This window comes from Rhineura floridana, chromosome 8 (genome assembly GCF_030035675.1).
Source record: "Rhineura floridana isolate rRhiFlo1 chromosome 8, rRhiFlo1.hap2, whole genome shotgun sequence".
In the NCBI taxonomy this organism is placed as follows: Eukaryota; Metazoa; Chordata; class Lepidosauria; order Squamata; family Rhineuridae; genus Rhineura; species Rhineura floridana.
In genome coordinates this window covers 261,400-283,873 of record NC_084487.1, presented here as the reverse complement: position 1 = coordinate 283,873, position 22,474 = coordinate 261,400, and the positions used below count along the sequence as shown (strand labels likewise).

Genomic DNA, 22,474 nt, shown 5'->3' with positions numbered 1-22,474 from the left:
GAACCAAAGAGGCTCTCCATCCTTAACTAAACAGGAGTGGCCTCTCTCGCCAGCACAGAGGATTCTCAGTCAGGCCCACAACTGCTTCTGAGCTAACCAAAGACATCTGGATGTTTGGAAATTAATTTGTTCACGTATTAAGAGGCAAGTGAGAATTCTCCATGTGGCTGCACCAGAGGTTTATGTAAAGGCATTAACATACTTGTGGCTTCATTTTCTACCTTTTTCCAAATAACCCCTAACAATGCGTTCTCTCTCTCTCTCTCTCTCTCTTTCGTGTGGCACTTCAGTAAGCTTTCCACCACTGCCACCTGTCCACATCAACTGCTCTCTCACGGTACCCAATACCAAAATGTCGTCTTAGGAGCCTTTGGTGAGGGAAGGCACGTGACCTCTCCGCCATCTTCCACAGTTGGTGCCCTCACCATGCGGTGGTTCTGCACACGAGCTGTACAATACACCCTGGTACAAATCTCAAGACACTTTCTGCTTCTTTACCATATGATCATAGTTCTGGCCTTCTTTACAGGGCTGCTGTGAAGTGCTCTGGACACTTAAAACTCTCTGCATAAGCAGACATAGCAGCATAAGAAGAGCCCTGCAGCTGGACCAAGCCAATGGCCTATCCGGTCCAGCATCCTGTCCTCACAGTGGCCAACCAGTGGCCCAAGGGAAGCATCTGGGAAGCAAGAAATAAATGTTTGAAATAAATAAAACATATTATGTCCCTTATCTGTGTTTGTCACAGTGTCAAAAACCATCAGAGCAGCCCTGCTGGCTCCATCCAGTCCCACCCCCGGCCTCCCATAGTGACGGTCCAACCCTCCCCCTGGGCAGTCAATTAAGCTGCCTCTGGATCTGGAAGGTTCTGTGCCTTCAGAGCCACTAATCAACCTGTCCGACACTGTCGCTCATTTGTCTAGTTCCCTTTTAACACATCAGAGCCAGGCATATCACTATCTCAAGACTTCCCAAAAGGGACTCTTCGTTGTTTTTTTAAACACCTTCTCCTTAACTGCTTTCCCAGCATTTCTTGCAGGTGCCTTTTCCAATCTGCAGGAAACAAATTATCATGATGGATTTTTAAAAAAAACTTCCAAGCCTAACTGACCTTTCAGCTTTCTTTTGGCTAATCATGTAATTTTTGAAATTAAACTGTAGCAGTCTTGGACTTTTCCCACTGGCCTCTGCTCCATTTCTCAGCAGTCTGTCCACGTTTCCACCTAGCACCAGCTGCTGGGCACCTCTGAGGAGAAAGATTACTGCCTCCTACTGGCAGCTCCACGGCTAACCTAACTTCCAAGGCACAATCATTTACTTTAACTAAGAATAGTGTCATGGCCCAAATTTACCTATGCCAAAGTCAACTGAGTGGACACAAGAAACAAACATAAGGATTTGACATCAAAAGGACACCATCTCTAGCACCACCTGCTCAATCCTGTCTACAGATTCCTCACACATGGTTAAGTGCATCCCACTGACTTTTGCCCCGCTTTGTTTACATTCTCTTAGTACTGGGAACTCTGATTTACCCATCTGGACTTTCAGGCTTCTGCCATTCACACTTAAACACCTATATGTTGTGTCCTGCCTACAATACTCAGTCTCTATTGGCTGTCATGAATTTCTGTGTGCTTATTGTTGGCTTCAATCATATCCACTGCTTGAAGGCACAGAACATTGACCTTTTCTGAGGAGCCAAGCCAAGCCAGATGCTCATCAGTTCGTTGCCTTTCCTGCGAACTGTGTGACTCACCTGCATCTTGAGGGAGGAAGCAGAAATGGTGGGTGACCGGGGGAAGGCCAGGTCTGCAATCTCCAGCTCTGGGTCCAAAACCTGCACAGACAGACAAAGGCCAAGGACCCCCACTCAGCTGAGAGGCAGTTCCTCCTCCTCTCTTGGACCCATAACTTGCAAGCCCAAGGACTGCATCTCTCTTTTTTTCTTTCTTGAAGAACCATATTTTAGGCTTCATGTAGATAATAGGTAGATAGACAGAGACTGTGACCTAGTTGTTTCATGCAGCAGATGACGTAGCAGTCTCAACTGTGCCACTTCAAAGCATGTTTGGGAGGGGCAGGGGAGTCACTTGCTCAAACTGCTCCTCTCCCCCCAAAAATCCCTCCATAGAGAAAACCAGAAGGGTTCTAGACTATCTTTTCTTCCAACATATTTTTTCACATTTGCATTTCATTATTTATTATTAATTAAATAAATTTTGTGAGCCTCTGCTCATATCACCTGTGAGGGGCTTCCAGTGAGTGTGGGGAGGCACATGTGCACAGATGAGTGGGAGGAGGGAATGCTTCTGAATCCTTCAACACTCTTGGCTCTTAGTTAGGATCATTTTCTTGCAAAATCCATTTACCCTAAGCCATACCATTCAGCCTTGTGGCCAGGAGGAGGGGATAGATGTCAAGTCTCCTCTCTCCTGCCTCCCTTCCCAATCCTTTTAAAGATGGAACTGCCTGTTAGGGCAACTCTGAAAGCAGCGGAGAGCCACAACAATGCTGCTGCTGGATAAAAATGCACGGCAGTCTTTAAGGGCTGGACCAGCGAGCTGGAAAGATGTTAGGTGGGGAGAGAGGCTGGTGATGGCAGGAGCAGCACCAGAGGCAGAGGTGAAAAGGATGGGGTGTGCCTGGCCCCTTCATTATACAGATTTTATCCTAAGTATATATATTATATCCCTTATGACACACCTCTCCACCCTGGCTTTTGTTGCTTGAGAGAGAGAGATTTTAGGACCCTCTCTAGTTTATTTATTTATTATTTAATTTGTATCCCACCCTTCCTCCCAGCAGGAGCCCAGGGCGGCAAACAAAGTGCTAAAAACACTTTAAAACATCATAAAAACAGATCTTAAAATACATTAAAACAAAACAGCGTTAAAAACATTTTAAAAAAAACTTTAAAAAAAGAGTTAAAAGCATTATTAAAAAACTTATTAAGCAATTCTAACACAGACACAGACTGGGATAGGTCTCAACCGAAAAGGTTTGTTGAAAGAGGAAAGTCTTCAAAAGGCGCTGAAAAGATAGCAGAGATGGTGCCTAATATTCAAAGGAAGGGAATTCCACAGGGTAGGTCCTGCCACACTAAAGGTCCGTTTCCTATGTTGTGCAGAACGAACCTCCTGATGAGATGGTATCTGCAGGAGGCCCTCACCTGCAGACCGCAGTGATCGACTGGGTACATAAGGGTTAAGACGGTCTTTCAGGTATCCTAGTCCCAAGCTGTATAGGGCTTTGTACACCAAAACTAGAACCTTGAACTTGGCCCGGTAGCAAATGGGCAGCCAGTGATCATAATTTGTTTTAAACTGTTTTTAATATTGTATTTTATATTATTGTGATCTGCCCTGGGACCTTCTAGTGAAGGGCAGGTAATATAATGCCTTGTCAGCAATGACTTCTGCTGTCCAGGGCCAATTGCCACTGTACAGTCAGGGGAGCCTGAAAATTGTTTTAATTTTATTTATTATGCGTATATCCTGCTCTTCCTCCCAAAGGACCCTACGGTGGCAAGACTTGTTAATGCTGCCACACACGTCCTAAGAGTTAAGTCCATCTAGTCCAAGCAGGGAAAATGTCAGAAAGCCCAAAGCAGTGAGTTTGCTGTCAAGCCTCACAAAACCATTCTTCAGACTCTGTTAGACAAAATAATTGGGGGGGGGGGAGAGTGGCTACCTCTATGCCCTCCAACTTTTGTAAAATGTGAAAGTTAGTCCACTGTTTAGCAATAAAATAATCATTACTATCTATTTGCATTTTTCTAATGGACTGACACAGCTGCATGCATTTTTACAATCTTTGTTATTATGTTAAATATTTACAAACTCCCCAATTTTTTTTCCTGTGGCACCTTAATGTACTTTCATGGACTGGAGACCAGTTCATCAGAAGTATGAAGTGCTATCAGTTGAGATATATGAGACAGGGGGAGAAGAGAGGTTATCAAGAGGGCCAAAACCCCATGCAATGCCAAGCATACAGTTTGTGACATTACTATACAAATTGTGAATGTGTTTAAAGTGGACACCACTACCAGATCAACTGGACACAAGCGTACAAAGATGCAGATGAATGCCAACTTCAGAAATGGCCTTCAAGGTCCCATCCCTGCCTCCCATGGGTGAGGGTATTTTTTGTAGGAATCTGACACAGCTGGAAAGTAACAAACCCATTCAGAGACACTGTAAACCAAAACAAAGGTAAGGAGCTATGTGCCAAACATATTGTAGCAGAGAACTGTTAGAAGGGCCTGAGCAGAAACATCATCAGAAATTAGGAGAAAAACATCTTCCCTTGGCCATTTGTTGTCCATGCAGCTGTGCTTCCCGTGTCATGGGCCCAAGTGCCTGTGGGACTCCCTCCCTCCCTCCCAACTGAGATGAGACAGGCAACCTCTGCCTTGTTGGACTTCAGGCACATGATTAAAACTCTCTTGTTCCTGCTGGCATTTTAAGATGGTCTTTGGTTTTATGATGATTTTATTGTTTTATTATTTCATTTTATGTATGGTTTGTTTTTATGTACACCACTTAGAAATGAAAATGATTAAGCAGGATTATAAATGTTTCAAGTGAATAAATAAATAAATGAATAAATAAAATATGTTCTCCTTCACCTCCCATCCTGTTCCACAAGCACCTGAATCTGCACCCAAGGAGGGGGTGGGGGGTGGGTACCCTGCACATATAAAGCTTTGCCTTGGGTCAGGAGCACAGCCTGTTTGGGTACAGCCACCCTGAAGCAAAAGGCACCATCTCCATTGTGGCAGATCCCCATGACAAACTGCAAAAAATGTCTGTTGGCACCTGCTCCCTTAACTGGTTGCGAAATTGAAGCCAGAGGTCCTCCAAGGTTCTTGCGAGAAGCAGGAGCAGGACACTTACCATAGACAGGGCTTCACGTGTCTGATGGAGAAGAGGCTCAGGCAGCAGAGAGATATGAATGCATTCTGGGACAGTTACCGTTCCGCCATCCAGGTCAGCTATGATCACATCCAGCTGCAAAAAGTAATTTAGCTCTTGCAGAATCCGTGGGGGTAAAGAAGGAAAGGACACAGATTTGGCTGCCCTTGGTCCCAGCCAGACCCTCGCTTCTCCATATCACAGGTCCCATCAGTCTCCTCCTTGCCCTCCCCTCTCTTGTTCTCTCTGGGGCCACCAGGCTGGGAAAGTGGGAGGGAGAGTTGAGGACAGGGGGCTGCTCATTTGAGAGGAAACAATCCCATCCAACAGCTTAGTACAGGAAGAGACCCTCCCCCAGCTTTCCTACACCTAGGACAATCCCACCTACCATCTCATGAGAGAACACTCTTTTTGAGCAAAGTTCACCTCATGTACCAGGGAGGGAGAGAAACAGCCTGTTCCTTTGCTTGGGGAACGGGATGCCCCTTCTCAGAAGATCAGCCTGCAAGCCTGTTCTGCATTTTCCCATTGAGTCACACATGTACCAGCCTCCTCCTCCCCCCCCCGATGTCAGGTGGACTCACCAACTCCTGTGTCTCTGCCTGGAAGGTGGAACTAACACCAATGATGAAAGGTGTAGGCGTGGTGAGGACCTCCAAGAGCTGAGCTGGCAGGATGGGCACATATGTGAAGCTGTAATCAAGAAACCAGCAATGCAGGCAGGCAGACTTCAGAAGGAAAGGCACTCCTCTCCATAAAGTATGCCATCCTTCATCCAGCCAGCCAGCCAGCCCTCCCAGGCACCTTTTCCTCTGTGCAAGCAGTGCAGAATTAGCTCTGTTGGAGGCTGCACCACAAACACAAGCAGGTGAGGAAGCGGCCAGTCCTGCACCGGCAGCTCCAGCTCCAGGTGCCTGTAGCTCCATTCTCTCACCTGTACTTCAGGGGGAACATGAGGGCAAGCAGGGCCCGGCAGGCATCTGTCAGCCTCTGGTAGCTGCAGGAAAGAAAGAGGATCTTGTGCTCTGTGAGGGCTGCACAAAAGAGACAGAGCACATTGGTGATCCCTGGAAAAAAGGGAAGGAAGGGAGGAGTTGAAAAGGCCACTTGAAGCCCCTCTCCCTGTTGTTCCCAGCACAGCTGGGGCATCCTAAACCAGACAGGGGGCAACAATTCTGTATCCAATGTCAGCCAGATCCTCCATTATCTCTTTAGAAACACTGACTCCCTCCTAAGCAGAATCAGCAGCAACTTTTCAACAAAACATTAAGTCTCATTACTCAAAGTCCAAGATTTGGGGGTAAGACAGACATAAAGCTGGTGCGCTATGGGTACTGACTGATACCATTTTACCAAGTGGATTGTGGATTTTGAACAGTTTTATAATTGTTGTCTTGTTCATACTGTAAGCCCCCCTAAACTTCCTTCCAAGAGGAAGAACACAGTACAAAAACAGACAGACAAAATAAATTCACCCATGTGGACCTGAGTGACAGCCAACTAGGACACCTCGGTCCTCTGGCACCACTGCACATCTGGACTAAACAAGAGGCTGCCTCAGAGCATCTAGACTTTAGGGGGCTTCCCTTGAAAGGAGGAATCCAAGGAGCAGGGAGCAGACCTAGGCAAAGGAAGAGCCCAAGGTGGGCAGGCTGAGTTGGTCTCACCGAGCTGCCGGAAGAGAAGAGCCACACTGCAGTTGCTGATGGGAAGGGAATCACTGACCGGCGTCTGGATCACCTGCCTGTCACCTGCACCCAGGGAGATCGTCCTCTGGAAGAGACAAGCAAGAAGTATAATGGCTAGGACTCAATCACGGATGATCCACTAGAAGCTGAGGCAGAAGACCTGGAGGAGCTGGCTCCCTGGGAGCAAGCCCTTTCCTGCTTCTATCTGGCCAGAGCAGCTAGGCTCCAAAGGGCAAGCTAGCAGGGCTCCAACAAGAGCTTCGAGGAGGTGCCGGGAAGCCCTCCCTCACCCAAGTGGATGCACACAATGCAGGGATGGAGGGGGAGTTCCCTGCCTCCCCCACGCCCAGTCTGCTGGAAGGCTCTGCTGCTAGGGAGGGCCTCTGACAGCCTGAGCTACAGAGGACTTGTACTGAGAGAGAGAGAGACAGAGAGACAGAGACAGAGAGACACAGGCAGGCTCATAGACACAGTTCACACTGCAGCTGGATGCAGGATAATCTCCTCAACTTACAGCTGAAGCATCCTCTGTATAGAAAAAGCAGGCAATGCTCTCCTATAAATCCCTCCCCACCCCTGAAGGCTGGACAGACGCACACATGCATGTGCTCTCTCTCTCTCTCTCTCTCTCTCTCTTTCTCTCCTTCCTGTTGCAGTCATCCAATCCCTAATTCATCGGCACTGCCACACACCATGTGGAACAAAGAACAGCAGCACAATGGTCACTCTTGGGAGGGACACACTGTAGTATCTCAACCCCAAAAAAGCCTCCTCCTCCCACAGAAGGAGGCAGCCCCAAGGAGACAAAAGTTGTGCATACCGCTCCTTCGTCCTCCTTGTCAGGCTGAGATAGAGACAGACAGAAATAGCACAGAGAATTAGAAACACAGTGAAGCAGGCAGGCAGATAGGCAGGCAGACGGCCAAAGAAGAGAGAGGCAAGCACACAAAGTAGAACGCAGTGAGCCGGCAGCGCACGATGGGAGACCTTGAGACAGCACAAAAGAATGAGGAGAAAGAGCCTACTGGCCTGCCAGCAAACTAGCCAGCCACTGTTGGGGCAGAATCCAGAAAGCCAAGCCAATCCTCCAAGCATATTGCCAGTTGTGCACAATCTCACTGCCCACAGGGTGCATGTCTAGCTGTGATCAGAAGAGGTCCTGAAGAAGCACTTGTCAGAATAGAGAACGGGCCAGGGAAAAGGCTGAGAGGGCACAGCAGGGGGGCACACTGGCCCTGCCTGCCTCTGGAACTACCTGATGAAGTCGCTGGAAAGGCTGTGCCACTCTCCCACCCAAGTATCTTTTGGCTGAGGCTCACTGGAAAGCATGGGAAGCACTACTGAACCCAAAGCAGAGAGAAGTCCGTATCTGGGGCAGATCAAGCCTGAAGGCAAGCAAGCAAGCTCTCCCTAACCCCCACCCCTTCTAGCTGAGCTGGTCCAGAGATACCCTCATCTCTCCACCTGGCATCCTTCTGTACCCAAGCCATGTCAGCCAATGGCACTGGAGGTGCCCGGATGAGGTGCGGGGCTCCCACTCCAATGCTGCCAAGGCTCCATTTGCCCTGGGAGCCCCTGTTGCTTTAAGGTCAGTCTGACTGAAATGTGGAATGGAAGCAAGAACCCACCTGGGCGCCCCCTGTGATGGGGATGGTGCAGGTCAGGAGGTTCCCAATGACAGTCTCCAGGGAGGTGCTCAGTCCGTCCACATAGATGGTATAAATCAGCCCCAGGCAGTTCTGCAGGTGAGACAGGACAAGTTGTCACTGAGGTGGTGCCATCTCCAGGCACCAAAGCAGGACAGCATCTTCTCAAAGGGAGAGGAGCAACCCAGAAGACTTTCTTCAGCTCCCAGAAAGAGGGCCTGGTCCCAGAGGGCAGCGGCAAGCATAGGGCAAGAAGCTGCTGCACAGGAGCGCTTGAGCCTCATCTTCAGCAGCATGGGGGAGTGGGATGACAGTGTGAGGATCTTGCAAAGAAAGGGACAGAGCGGCTCCTATTCCTCCTCTCTGAAGCAAAGATGAGGCTAAAGGGCAATGAAACCAGGGGAGGGAGGGTGGACAGGTGGAAATCAGGGTGAGCTTCACACTCTTAGCTCTTTGGGTTGGGAAGAGAAGCTCCAAGGCCTGGCCAGCCTTGCCCTTGCCCCCAACTAAGAGGAACAGGGGAGGACCGCAGACTTGAGCACCCTACCACAAGAGGCTCCAAGACACTTTCCTGTGTCGTAACCCAAGAATGCAAACCCTCAGAAGCCAGCTCTTCTGGGGACAGAACCTGGGTTATGTTGGTGCAGAACTGGTAAATCAGGCTGGCCTTGGGTGATTTTTGAGAAAAGTGACCCACAAATCTCAAGCCTCACTGGCTGCAGACTGATCCAAGATAGCTTTCCCATCACAATTATCAGGCTAGACACTCAAAATGGCGCCCCTGCCAAAAAGGTCTGTGAATAAAAAGCTCCAACAGGAGAGAGGACAAGCATCCACACCCTCCTCCTACCTCAGCAGGGTCCCAGCAGCAGCCTTGAAACAAAAAAAGTGATCTTTCCCCCCATCAACACCTGCTCCCCCTCCCTCGTGAACCCAGACAAGGGATGATGGAAAGGAAAATGGAGTCAAAACCCCCCAGGAAGTCAAGCAATCTGGGAAAAGGGAACACACACACACCCCTAACACACTGGAGAGGAGGAGAGGGGTCAGCCAGAACAGACTGGTAGGGCTGCAGAGCAAGCCAGACCCACGTCCTGCCTAAGTCTGGGGAGAGGGAGGAGGCAGAAGACTAGAAAAGACCCTGCCTGTTACTCCCAGAGGGAGGATCATCCCTGCTAACAGTGTCCTCCACTCCAGTCCAGCAAACTGAAGAAATCTTCATCATCATCATTAGTAGTTGTTTAGCAGTAAAAGTAGTAGTAGTAATAGTTGTAGTAGTAAAGGCCAGAACAAGGACAAAGCAGGAGAGCAGAGGGGGCTGGGAAAATGAGGTTCCAGCCCCCACGGAGCAATGAAGTTCTCGAGCTGTGCTCTTGGGAAGCCACTCTTGCCAGCAAGCGGGGTCGTTAGGAGGCTCTGAGCCGTGTGGGAAACAGGTGGGCAAAATGCATTGAAAGATATAGGATATCCTGTTTGGAGTGGACTCTTCCTTCTCTGACCCCACACACCGGGGGGAGGGGGGGAGGAGAGAGTTGGCAACCCTCCATCCACAGCCAAGACTGCTATAAGGATTCTATCATTCAGAGCAGGAGCTCCTGGTAGCTGGAGGGTGGCGAGAGGCTGGGGGAAGCAGCAGCAACAGTGATGTTCATAAAGTAGCTAAACAGTGATTTACATCCATAGAAAAAACAGAGGGGACCCAGGGCTAACAATGTCAAACACAGGAATACAACCCATAAAAGTTGCAAAATCTATGGAGTTCCACAGTCCAAGAGCTCCAATTTCAAGGAGATGCTGCCAACCCGGCTCACCTCTCAGCCCCTGCCTCCTTCCAGGAGCTGCTGTTCACCAAGCACCCAGCATTCTTGGACACAACACTCCTCTTTATTGCCAGATACTGTGACTTAATACTTGTCAAAGGAGAAAAAAGGTGGGTCCTAAAATCTACTCAATTCTCCCTAAAATCATCACAGCAAGATTCATATATAACAACACTTTGGGCAGAACTGATTCGCCTGCTGCATGGAATTAAAGAGATGCACATAAAGCTTTTCCTTTTACAGGCAGGACTTTATAGCTACAACCTGCCTGAGCCTGGGAACTCCACCTCTCACTTTCAGTCCACAGCTTCCTGACTCATGCAGCTGACCCTCCCAGAGCACCAACCAAAACAGGCAGACTCATAATTAATGTTCTGTAACCCCAGCACACCTTCGGTGCATTTAACAGGAGAGCAATAATGATACCAAACTCTGCACGGATGTATAACACTAGCCAGCCCCTTCCCCCTCCCGCAAGATTCCCAGGGAGGCAGTGCCCAGGAGGTCACAGACTAGCCAGTGGGAAAGCAGAGTGCTTGGTCTGTGGTAGAGCCATCCCAGGCAAAAGTTCTTTGGCATCCTACTCGCCCCACCATCGTCACCAACCCCGCACACCTTACCCGGAAAACCTCAGCATGGTCCAATCGAGAGACAAGCACCAAACTCTTGGGGGCAAAATGCTGAGCAGGCTGGGTAAGTGCTGACACCTCCACCTCCTCCTCCTCCTCCTTCCTCAAACGGCTCTGAAGCTGGTGGGAGAGAAAGAAATCAGATCCTCCTGTTGACTGACGGCAGCTGCCTGCACAGGAGGCTGTGGGAAGGGACTGCACTCTCTGAGAAGGGGCAGAAGTCCTCTTCCTTAGGTGCATTTCTGTGCTTCATGCAGCACCTGGGACTCTGCAAGTGCTAAAGATCTAGGAAAGAGCAGCTGCCGCTGCCACCTATGACCCTCCTGTTACCTGGGTACTCTCAATGGCCTCCCAGAAAGTGAAGCAGGCGCAGTAATGCCGCTCCGAGTTGATGTCAGTCAGGACAGCAATGAAGAAGGTTGGAGGATTTCTTTCGCTGTACAGCTGCCACCCGCTTGGCTGGCAAAACTGCAAGAAAGAAAGAAAGGCAGATGTAGGCAGGCCTCTCTTCCCAGCACAACCGGGGTTCAGGCTACGGCTTCTCTCTGCTGGAGTCCAAACCCACAGCCTTCAACTGAGCAGAGGGGAGGCCAGGCTGCTTCCTTACTTCACCACAAGGAGGCAAGAGTGCACCACTGTGCCCAGGTGTGTTTGGTGGGAAACCGCTTGGGTGCACTTGGCAGCTCAGAGCCAGCCCAAAAGGCCACAAGTCCAGTAAGAAGGGGTGGGAAGGAGAGATGCTTCTACCAGGCCCCCAAACCTCCCTGGCGTCAGAGTCCAGCATCTTGCACTGAATGGCTTTGTGCCCTAGTAAGAGGTGCTCCTCTTTTTGAAAAACCATCGAGTGACTTTGAACCCACCTTACACAGGCAAACACCAGAGCAGCTCTACTGCACTGCCTTGACATGGGACTCTCCTAGCTGACTCTCCCTCCTCTGGGGGCAGAAGAGGGCAGCCTTCTCCTTCCTGCCCATCTGTTGTTCGCCAGCTGGCCAAGTCAAAGGCCAGGAATGGTCCCCTCCCTTTAGATGCCCACCCAGCCTTTGCCCAGACCCACAACTACCTCAGTTGGCCAGAAGCCCAGGAGGGGACAGCCAAGTGTGGCAGGAGAACATCCCATCGTGCCCAGCGGCAGTGCCAAACTCAGATGAAGGGAGGCTCAATCCAGACCCCTCGTGCTGCACAGGGTTGGAGACAAATGCTGAAGGGCTCATTCCTCCAGGCAGGACGGCTAGAGCCTCCCCTCCCTCGGGAGATTTCCCTCTTGGCTGGCCAAGGGTAGCATGACCCATCAGACTTTCTGAGAACTCAGGTGCGATTCCATGCATCTTCCAACTGAGATTTGAGGCACCTCTCCTTCCAATCTCAGCCAGAGTGTGCACATGTCCATCCCTGTATGTAATTCATCAGGCAACAAGGGGGGGGGCGGCAATCGAGTAGCTCAGCCTCCGTTCACACTTGGAACTCACCAGCCAACATCCCCACAGAACTCAGACCAGCTCAACTGAAAGTTGCCTCCTAAGAAAATCCCAAAGGTTACAGAGGTCTAAATGTACCAAGAGTGCATGTCTGCCTGAAGTGCAGAAGAGAGTCTGGTCTGGGCAATGGGAATGTATCACCACTACAAATTGAGGAGGGAGGGAGGGAGGGCAGACCATCAGCATGCCTGGTGCATAGGAAGCGGCCTTATGCTGAGTCAGGCCCTCAGCTCATCCAGCCCTGTGCTGTCAAGGCTGTCTTGCAGAGAGAGGATCTTGAGGATTCTAGGCATGAGCCTCTCCCAGCCCTACCTTGAGTTGCCACAGGGACTGAGCAGCAGCCTTCTTCTCTCTATGACCACTGAGCTACGACGCTTCCCAATGCACGCAGATATTAACTGGGGGAAAGGGGCACCAATGGCACAAAGGGAGAGCAGAGCCCATGCTTGGCTTACTAGCTGGTCAGTCATGAAGCAGGGGCCGCCATGCCGAGATCCTGGCTGATCCCATTACCCTCCCTGCTGCAGACCTCAACAGTGGAACAAGAACCACAAGACCAGGACGGCCAAGTGCCGGAGCCCCCTGCCCCTGCCCCTCTCACCCCTTACCATTCACAAGCCTCACAGCTGCTGACCTACACATCCCTGCCCTGCACATGTTTAGAGAGGGGAGACAACTGAAGTGGGCTGTGGGAAGAGACGTGATAGAGGTTTATAACGTTATGCAGGCGGTGGAGAAAGGGGGGAGAGGAGATTTCTCTTCCTTTCTCAGAATGCTAGAACCCAACGGGGTCATCCTGAGAAGATTTGGGGCAGACAAAAGTGTAGCTTCCCACAGCAGTGCATCATTCATGTGTGGTATCATCTGCAGCCACAAGATGTGGAGATGGCTACTGGCTTGGGCAGCTTTAAAAGAGGAACTGCCATCTCCAGAGGCAGTATACCTCTTAATGAAAAGCTGCTGGGGACAAACAGTAGGATAGCCCCCCCCTTCACGCCCTGACCATGGGCTTCCCAGAGGCATCTGGCTGGCCAACGTGGGGAACAGGAGAAGGGACCAACACTGGCCTGACCCAGCAGTGCTCCTCTTATGTGCTGTGCAAACACTCTTAAAAAGGTTACAAAAGTACTTGGGCCTTGAGCCACAGGCCAGACTCCACCTGGTTACATACCCCAGGCTCCCTTGCCCCTTGGAAGGCACAGTCTGCTGGTCTCAAGGAGAGCAGCCCCCCTCCTCTGACACACAGCACTGTATAATGTCCCAATGTATGTCTGCCTGAAGGCTCTACAATCCCAAGAAATTAACAGGCAAGATGAGCCTCTCCAGCATTCATTCTCCTTCCTAGAAATCGGCTGGGTTTGCAACAAGCACCTTCCTGCATACAACTTGGGGACGGACGTCATCACAGTAGCCAGGCACCTCTGCTCTGACCCTGGTTCCTGGCAGAATTAATGTCACAGGGCTAGGCAGACCAAGGCGCTGGTCTGGCAGAGTACAAATGGGCAGCTTCTAGGTAGAAGGCATGAGGGGGATATGGGCTTTCATGACGGAGTTTCCAGAAAAGGGACCCTGAGAACAGAGCAGTTACAAGCAAGGAGGCAGCCCTTAGATTTTAGTAGAAGGTTGATGCTTTTCAACTGTTACCTATCCTGAAGGGATGGAAGAACCTGCATCAAGACACACAGTCACACCCTGAGCCCAGAAGCTATTCAGAGCCAGTGACTCTGGGGTGGCCCATTTCCTTGACATCAGGATCCAGCAATCAGACAATCCAGGGGGGCCAAGGTGGAGGCAGCCTGCCTCAGGCACCAGGCCAGAGGGTGCCACTACAATTGCCCATTCCCAGGGCTCATGATTATACTTTATAATTACGCAGAATGAGGGTAGAGAATCCAAAGTGCCTTGCATTGCCCCTGGTAGAACCAGCAAATGCTGCCAGAGGAGCTTATAATAAAATAGCAAATCACAATTTAGGCAACAAAGCATAAAATCATAATTAAGCCATATACAGCAAAGCAATAAAATGCCAGCATAAAACCAAAACAACATAATGTCACACTGAAAGGCCTGGACAAAGGAAGGAATTTCAGGGACTGAGCCACAAGACGAAAGGCCTCATTTCCCATCACAGCCTGAATCCCTACAGAAGATGGTGGATCAATCTGGAGCAGATTATGAAGCAGTCAATCTGCAAGCGCCTTGAAAACAATGCAGTGATTGCTAGAAGCCAATGTGGATTTATCAAGAACAAATCCTGCCAGACTAAACTGATCTCATTTTTTGATTGGGTAACCTCCCTGGTAGACTGTGGGAATGCTGGACATAATATATCTTGACTTCAGAAAAGCATTTGACAGAGTGCCCCATGATATTCTGATTAGCAAGATAGCTAAATGTGGGCTGGATGGAACAACTATCAGGTGGATCCACAGTTGGTTACAGAATCATACTCAAGTACTATTTGAGTGATTCTTTCTCAAAATGGGAGGGAGGTAATGAGCAGGGTTCAGTCCTGGTCCCAGTACTCTTCAACATTTTTATTAATGTCTTGGATTAGGAAGTACAAGGAATGCTTATCAGATTTTCAGATGATACAGAACTGGGAGTGATAGCTAATACTCTGGAGGACAGAAACAAAATTCAAAGTGATCTGGTAGGCTGGAGCACTGAGCTGAAAACAACAGAATGAAAATTAACAGGGATAAGTGCAAAGTTCTACACCTATGAAAAAGAAACCAAATGCACAGTACAAGATACCTGACTCAACAATAGTATGATAGAAGGATCTTGGAATTATTGTTGACCACAAGCTGGATATCAACCAACAATGCAATGTGGATGCAAAAAAAGCAAATGCTATTCTAGGTTGCATTTAAAGATAGCTGCATTACCAGAAGTATAGTTTCCAAATCATATCAAGTAATAATTCCCCTCTACGTGGCAATGATTAGGCCTCATCCAGTTCTGGACCGCACTTTAAGAGGGATGCTGACAAACTGGAACGGGTTCAGTGGAGGGAAACAAGGATGATCAGGGGACTGGAAACAAAGCCCTAGGAGGAGAGCCTGAAATAACTGGGCATGTTTAGCCTTGAGAAGACTAAGGAGAGTCAGGATAGCACACTTCAAGTACTTGAAAGGTTGTCACACAGAAGGCCAGGATCTCTTCTTGATCATCCCACAGTGCAGGACACAGAATAACGGGCTCAAGTTATCAGAAGCCAGATCTCAACTGAACATCAGGAAAAACTTCCTAATTGTTAAAGTGATACAACAATGGAACCAATTACCTAGGGAGGTGGTGGGCTCTTCAACACTGGAGGCATTCAAGAGGCAGCTGGACGGCCACCTGTCAGAGACGCTTAAAGTTGGATTCCTGCATTGAGCACGGTTGGACTGAATGGCATTATAGGTCCCTTCCAACTCAACTATTCTCCAATTCCCCTCCCTTGTAATTTAAGGCAGTTGCTTTTATTGTTTTTGGTTGGGGAAGAAGTGGCTACAAAAACTTTGCTTTAGAATTGGGGCCCAAAGTCTGTTCCTCGTAAGCCACTCCCACCTGCCTCATACGTGGCATCCTATGTGACATCAAGAGTGAGGCAAGTACCAACATGGCTAGAAAGGAACAGTCAAGAGCTTAAAGTGAACTCCCGATTATTCCTTTGCTGGAGCAAGGTGCACTCCTAGCGCCAACCAGCTGATGGGCAGTAGGAGTGTGCCTTGCTCCAACAGCTCAAAGCAGTTTGCTTTTTCCTTCTATTTTAGCAGGAATTTCAATGCAAACCACATCCTGCTCCTGGAGCAAAGCGTATTGCCCCCACTGAAAACACTGATGAAACAGGGAAAGCTCCATTGTAGCAGCGTTTTCAATGCAACCTTTGACAGATGATGTCATCATGACATCAGGAGACTTCCAGATGGGCTGGTCTATGAGGGTGGGGACAGAGAAAACCCTGCATCACCCCAGGGGAGACTCAGGCATGCCCGTCTTAAGGCTTCATGATGCTCACATCCTGCAGGTTTAAGCCATGATGGGAAGAACAGTCCCAAAATGTGTGCCTGGAGGAGAATCTCTGTAGCAAAACAAGATGCAAAATGGAATTGGGGCTGGGGGATGCATGAGAATGAGAGTTAAGAGCTGGCATTATGAAGTAATGGAATGAGGAGGGCTTATAGAAGGCTTGCTTAGGTACACATTTCATCTGTATAGCAAAGTAATGCCCTCCAGTTGTTGGTAGACTGCATTTCTCATCATCCCTCAGTCAGCATGGCCAATGGCCAGTCCACCAACCTCCGGAGGGCACCTTGTTTGCTACCCTGGTGCAGTTGGTACTGACGGCCTTTCTGATACCCTAGTTTCTCCTCATACCGTATAGGGAGACGGGTAAGGGAAGCGAAGGATAGTTTGTGACCCATCCCCACCACCACCACACACTCTGCACCCTACTCACCAGTTCAATGCCCTGAGGGAAAGGGTTATCCTCCCAGTCTTTCTCAGGAAAGCGCTGAAGTATCTGCCCCTGGCCATCTCCGCTCCCTGCAGATGAAGAGGCAAACAAGAACCTTCACACATCAAAACCTTTTGACTTTTGGCCTTCTCCTAGCCTGTTGTACTCACTGACTCTCCATGAGCAGTACCAGAGCAGACAAAAAGCTATCAGTCATTTGACCAAGCCTTAGAAGAGACTCCTGGCTCAAGGCAGAAGAGCAAGATAATCTCAGCAGGTCAAAACATTTTGTTTCACCTCCCTCTTTCTCACTGATAGTGCAATCCTCACCAAGAAAGCACACAAGGAAGTCCGACAGAGCACCCCAGTTTCTACACCTGAAATATGGAAGAATTCCAAACTCTGCCACTGATGCTGCTTTCCCCTTATTCTAAAGCAGGTGGACTATAAGAGACCCGTAAGCTCAGTCAAGGGTCTGGATCTGCCATGTTCAACTCAGGCACCCCTTATTCCCAGCTGGGAGCCAGACTCTGACATTTATTTGATTTATTAGCCACTTGCTATCCGAAGGCCTCCAAAGTGACTTGCAACATAATTAAAAGCATCTTCCAACTTCCTTGAAGGTGGTAGGGTGGGAAAGCAATTGTCAAGGCAAGGCCAGGCAGAACATCTCCATCCTCCAAAGACAGATTCAATTGCTTTGCACTTCCTTCCTACAGGCGGAGAAAAAAACAAGCAAGACAGGCAATATCTCAACCTATTGACGCTCGCACGTGTCTTTCTGTCCTCACCCAGCAGCAGGTCAAGACATGCCTGGCAGCCAGTACTTCCAGACTCAGACAAAGGGGTTACACCCACAAGTAACTCCTTCCACATTCCTTCCTTATATCTGTAAAGGCACCCCCTGCCCCCAGCAAGGAGGATAGGTGACCTCAGAACCTGTGTGGTTTCCTGAGCTAATACTAGCCAGGGTGGAGCCAACATTAATTACTAAAAATCCAAAACCTGATGAATAGGTTGATCTCAGATAAATCTGCTTCTCAAGCTTTTACCCCATAGTTGTTAATAAGGGGGTCAAACAGGGGGCCTCCTAGCTCCATTTCTTTTTAATTTTTATCTTAATGATATAATTGTGGAACTGGCAGGACCTGACTTTTTTCCCCCTTCGTTGGGAAACAGGAAAATCTCACTGCTTCTCTATGCAGATGACATGGTCCTATTGTCCATTACCCGTAAAGGACTAAGGAGATTACTTACGAAACTTAATGTTTACTGCGCCAAGGAAAAACTTCAGATTAACTATTCAAAAACAAAAGTAATGGTTTTTGGCAAGAGGCATCGTAATTTCAATTGGTCAATTGGTGGGCACCCAATAGAGCAAATACGGGTGTTTAAGTATTTGGGCATTCACTTTCAGGACACTCTGTCCTGGAGAAAGCATACTGACCACACAAAAGTTGCTGCATTAAGATCATGTGGAGCCATACTTAATTTTTATAGGGCAGCAGGTGGAAACCTTATTCCCCCTGCTCTGAAAATTTACCAAGGTAAAGTCCTTGCTCAGATCCTGTATGGAGCTCCAGTCTGGGGCTGGGAGGATCACCATCTTTCCAGCCTAGAAGCAATTCAAAACAGCTTCCTGAAAAAACTCCTCCGACTACCGGCTGTTACCCCAGCGGCGCTTTTACGTTCAGAGTCTGGTCTACCTACAGTTAGAGCCCGAGTACACTGCTCTCTACTTAATTTTTGGGAGTCAGCTAAAAATGCCGCAGCCAAACCAATTCTGAAATCTTGCTATGAACTGGCTTCTACAGACAAACATTGGTCGTCCAGATTATCTAGCTTTTATCATTTGTACCATATCCCAGTCCAGGACTCCCCAATGCTTTCTAATAGAACAAGGATGCGTGAGGCTATTTTTAGGCACTGTTCTTGGTTGGATAGGCTGGTTATTATTAACTCCAAATTCTCCAGGTGGTATGGAGTATTCAAGCAGGACCACCTCAGAGTGAGTTATTTGGCCTACCCCCTTGCAATAAATCTCCGGCAGGCTTTTACGGCACTAAGGTTCCAAACAATGCCGAATGCAGTGCTGCTCGGACGATACAAGCAGGTTCCATGGTCTCAGCGGCTGTGTATATGTGGAGCGGCAGTGGTTGAAGATCTGCCCCATTATCTATTGGAATGCCCTTTGTACTCCAATCCTCGGATCAAATTTTTGGGAGGCCTTCTGCCATGGCAGGGAATGCTTATGGACCCACATATTATCTCCCTTCTTTTATCAGATAAGGATGACACGATCACGTACAGAGTTGCTCAGTTTGCACTCGTGGCGCAAAAGCTCCGGGTGAAGCACAAAGAAGAGCAGACATGCAATTGCTCAGAGACGCTATAGGGCAAATAGCACAGTTGTAGATTGCGCCATATTCGTCTTATATTTTATTATGTAATTTTAATATGTGTGTAGAGGAAACTAGATACTTTGTATTTTGTATGCTTTGCGATGGCCTATGGCTAAGCAATAAAGGTTGACTGACTGTCTCAAGCTTTTATTTTTATTATTATTATTATTATTATTATTATTTACCCACCCTTCACCCAGAAGTCCCAGGGTGGGTTTTTACCATTTTAAAACACATAATTAAAACAGTTAAAAGCAACCTCAACAACATCACAGAAAATAGCGTGGGTCCTAAAAATATACATCTCAGGTGTCGAAGGCCAGGGTAAAGAGGTGCGGTTTTAGCATTTGCTGAAAGTTGTACAATGAAATGGCCAGACACACCCTGGTGGAGAGGGAGTTCCACGGCTTACAGGCTGCCACAGAGAATGCCCTCTCCCACCCAACCCCCAAGCTTCCAAGGGTGGCGGAACTACCAAAAGGGCCCCCTCTGCTGATCTCAGCACCCAAAACGGTCTGTAGGGAAGGAGGCAATCTTTCAGATATTTGGGACCCAACACTAATGTGACATGCTCCTTGAACTGGGGGCCCGGAAACGACCTGACAACCAATGCAGCTGTTTTAAAACAGGGTTTCTACAAGTTCTAAAAGGAACCCCTGCCAGTAATCTGGCTGCTGGGTTGCTGAATTCGGAAGGGGGTGAGGAGACAGAAGAGATGTTTATGTGCTAACTTGCCCACTAGGAATCCTGACTAGCGAAGGCTCTTGTGCATCAAGAGAATCCATCAGGCCTTGCTAACTTCTGCCCCTTAAGTAGTGGATGACACCTGTTCTTACAAACTTCTCTGAAGGAGGGGTCTCCAAAAGATGCCTTCAGTTGTATACGCCTTCAAGTGCAGGATTGATAAAAATCAATGATTTTTTAAAAAACATTTTTGTATTTAAATTGGATTTTTTACATTTAAAGCAGATTTCAAAATTTTCTTAAAACAATTAGTAAACAAGGAGCCCAGGTCAAAGATATCGTGAATGCTAATTATACAACTTCTAATTATATTCTATGACTATATTAATAGCAGTGTGAAGGTCCACCGGGGATAGCCTCAGGCCAACGGGCTCTTACCGGCATGGCTCCTTTAAGAAGCCCCCAGTCCGCTTCTGCAGGGGTCAGGGCAGCCTCTCCAGCAGAGGGCCACAGCAAAGGACAGCTGAGAACGCCTGAGGCTAATGAAGGTCTCCTGGAGCTGCTGAGCCTAAATGGCCCAGAACCAGCAGCCGGGGTGTGTGTGTGAAGAAGAAGCTGAGACATGAGGAGCTCCTGAAGCGTCTTCCTCTGTGAACTGGGAGGCACAGGGACCTGGGAGAAGAGGCTGCCCTGCCTACCCAAACCCTTGGGGGCAAGGACACGGCGGGACTGACCCACTGGGATAGCCCTAGGCCCCCTGGACCTATCCTTACCTAAGCTTCATACCCCTGAGAAAGGGGCTTCTGGAGAGCTACTGGACTCAGAAGGGCTGCACTGCCTAATTCCACCCAGCCAAGGATCCTGGAGACAGGCAGAACTCGAGGCTTCTACAGCAGCTGCCACCGGCAAGGAACCAGGAAAAGGGCAAGTACAGGTAGAAGGCTTTGAAAAGGACCTGTTGTTGTTGTGCCTCTTGGTGTGGGGATTGAGCCTTGTGATGTCGAGGAGAAGAGAGTGAGATTCTGTAGTGAGGGTAAAGGCTTCAATAAACTCAAACACACTCCACTCTGGTTGGTGGTAGTGGTAACTGGGACTCGGGTGGGCCTAAATCCCATGGAACCCATGGACCAAGGTGCTTTCTACGTGTCCCTCCCCCAGGAGGCACCCACAAGCAGTTTATGGAGATGGGAGATGGCCTGATCAGTCCTATTCTGCAGGTGGTGTACATGAAGCACAGACTCTCTCGCTCTCAAGGCCTTGCCTCTCTCTATGTGCAAAGATAGAGAAGGTCAATGAATAGAGAATTTGGGGAGATGGAGTAGATCTGAACAAGGAGGAGACCACTGACGTGGTAGTCCAGCACTTAACAGCAGTCACCTCTTCTGCAGGTGTAGGGAGATTTTTTTTCTTCCTTTGGACTAATTCATTCTAAACTGAGAAATAAATTGGGGACCAAAAAAGCAGGAAAACTTGTGTTCTTTTCCAGACAATGAAGACAAAGGTGAATAACTGTACCAACCAATATTTCAAGTTTCTCATGCTGACATGGTTGAAATTGCCTAAATTTTATTTTTTTAAAGAATTTTACATGTATTTAAAAACTGAAATAGTTAATTTAAAATCCATCTGCATGTTTTTAAAGTCGTTTTGGTTTGGTTTGTTCTGGTTAGCTTTCTTCTTCTACCTCTCATTTAAATCCTCACCAGAGTTGGCTGTGGATACCTTGTCCAATTGCCTGGAGTCCGTAAGTGGATGGATGGGAGAGAACAGGCTGAAGCTGAACCCCGACAAGACCGAGGTGTTGCTGGTGGGGGACAAGAGAAGGTTGGGTGATTTTGACCTGATACTTAATGGGGTGAGACTGCCCCTGAAGGACCAGGTCCGCAGTCTCGGGGTCATCTTGGACTCCCAGCTGTCTATGGAGGCTCAGGTTTCTGCAGTGAGCCGGGCAGCCTGGTACCAACTTCATCTAGTACAGAGGCTGCGACCCTATCTTCCCATACATCTGCTCCCACGAGTAATACATGCCCTGATCTCCTCTCGATTAGACTACTGTAATGCGCTCTACGTGGGGTTACCCTTGAAGACGGTCCGGAAACTCCAGCTGGTACAAAACGCAGCGGCGCGCTTAATAAAGCAGACTCGCCGCCGCGATCATATCACCACAGTGCTGATTGAGCTACACTGGTTGCCAGTTGTATACCGGGCCCAACTCAAGGTGTTGGTATTAACCTTTAAAACTCTATACAGTTCCGGCCCAGTTTATCTGAAGGAGCGCCTCCAGTATCACCAAATATGCCGCCAAACAAGATCAGCCTCACAGGACCTTCTCTCGGTCCCACCGACTAAGACAGCTAGGTTGGTGCGGACCAGGGAGAGGGCTTTTTCGATCGTGGCCCCCACCCTCTGGAACTTACTTCCCGTTGACTTTTCGCCGAGCCTTGAAGACCCGGCTCTTCAGGCAGGCCTATGGGATCTCTGGGGTGGGTTAGGTTTTACACTGTATTAATGTAAGATGGTCTTCAGATGAGATGTTATGATATTAATAATGTGATGATTATGTATATGAGCAGATTGTATTTTATATTGTACATCGCCCAGAGTGTCCGTTCAGTCGGACAGATGGGCGTCTGATAAATAAAATTTTATTATTATTATTATTATTCTTCAACCATCTTATTAGTACAATTTAAAAGCCTGTTTGGTGGTGGTGATTCTGGCACATCCTAACAAAAATATCATGATTATTTATTTATTTATT

General features: G+C 48.5%; 1 protein-coding gene across 6 annotated transcripts in view; it reads right to left on the bottom strand.

The window, feature by feature from the left end:
* The window catches only part of SBF1 (SET binding factor 1), a 96,586-nt gene that overhangs the window by 33,401 nt on the left and 40,711 nt on the right, over nucleotides 1-22,474 (bottom strand). For 5 of the 6 annotated variants that reach the window (XM_061637907.1, XM_061637906.1, XM_061637909.1 and 2 more), the window contains exons 2-10: nucleotides 16,631-16,716; nucleotides 11,033-11,170; nucleotides 10,694-10,822; nucleotides 8,236-8,346; nucleotides 6,587-6,692; nucleotides 5,854-5,986; nucleotides 5,504-5,612; nucleotides 4,902-5,015; nucleotides 1,760-1,840 (exon numbers count right to left, since the gene is read on the bottom strand). In XM_061637907.1, coding sequence (XP_061493891.1) covers nucleotides 1,760-1,840; nucleotides 4,902-5,015; nucleotides 5,504-5,612; nucleotides 5,854-5,986; nucleotides 6,587-6,692; nucleotides 8,236-8,346; nucleotides 10,694-10,822; nucleotides 11,033-11,170; nucleotides 16,631-16,716 — 1,007 coding nt within the window. The remainder of the gene's footprint in view (nucleotides 1-1,759; nucleotides 1,841-4,901; nucleotides 5,016-5,503; nucleotides 5,613-5,853; nucleotides 5,987-6,586; nucleotides 6,693-8,235; nucleotides 8,347-10,693; nucleotides 10,823-11,032; nucleotides 11,171-16,630; nucleotides 16,717-22,474) is intronic. The other variant, XM_061637908.1, reaches the window with a different exon arrangement.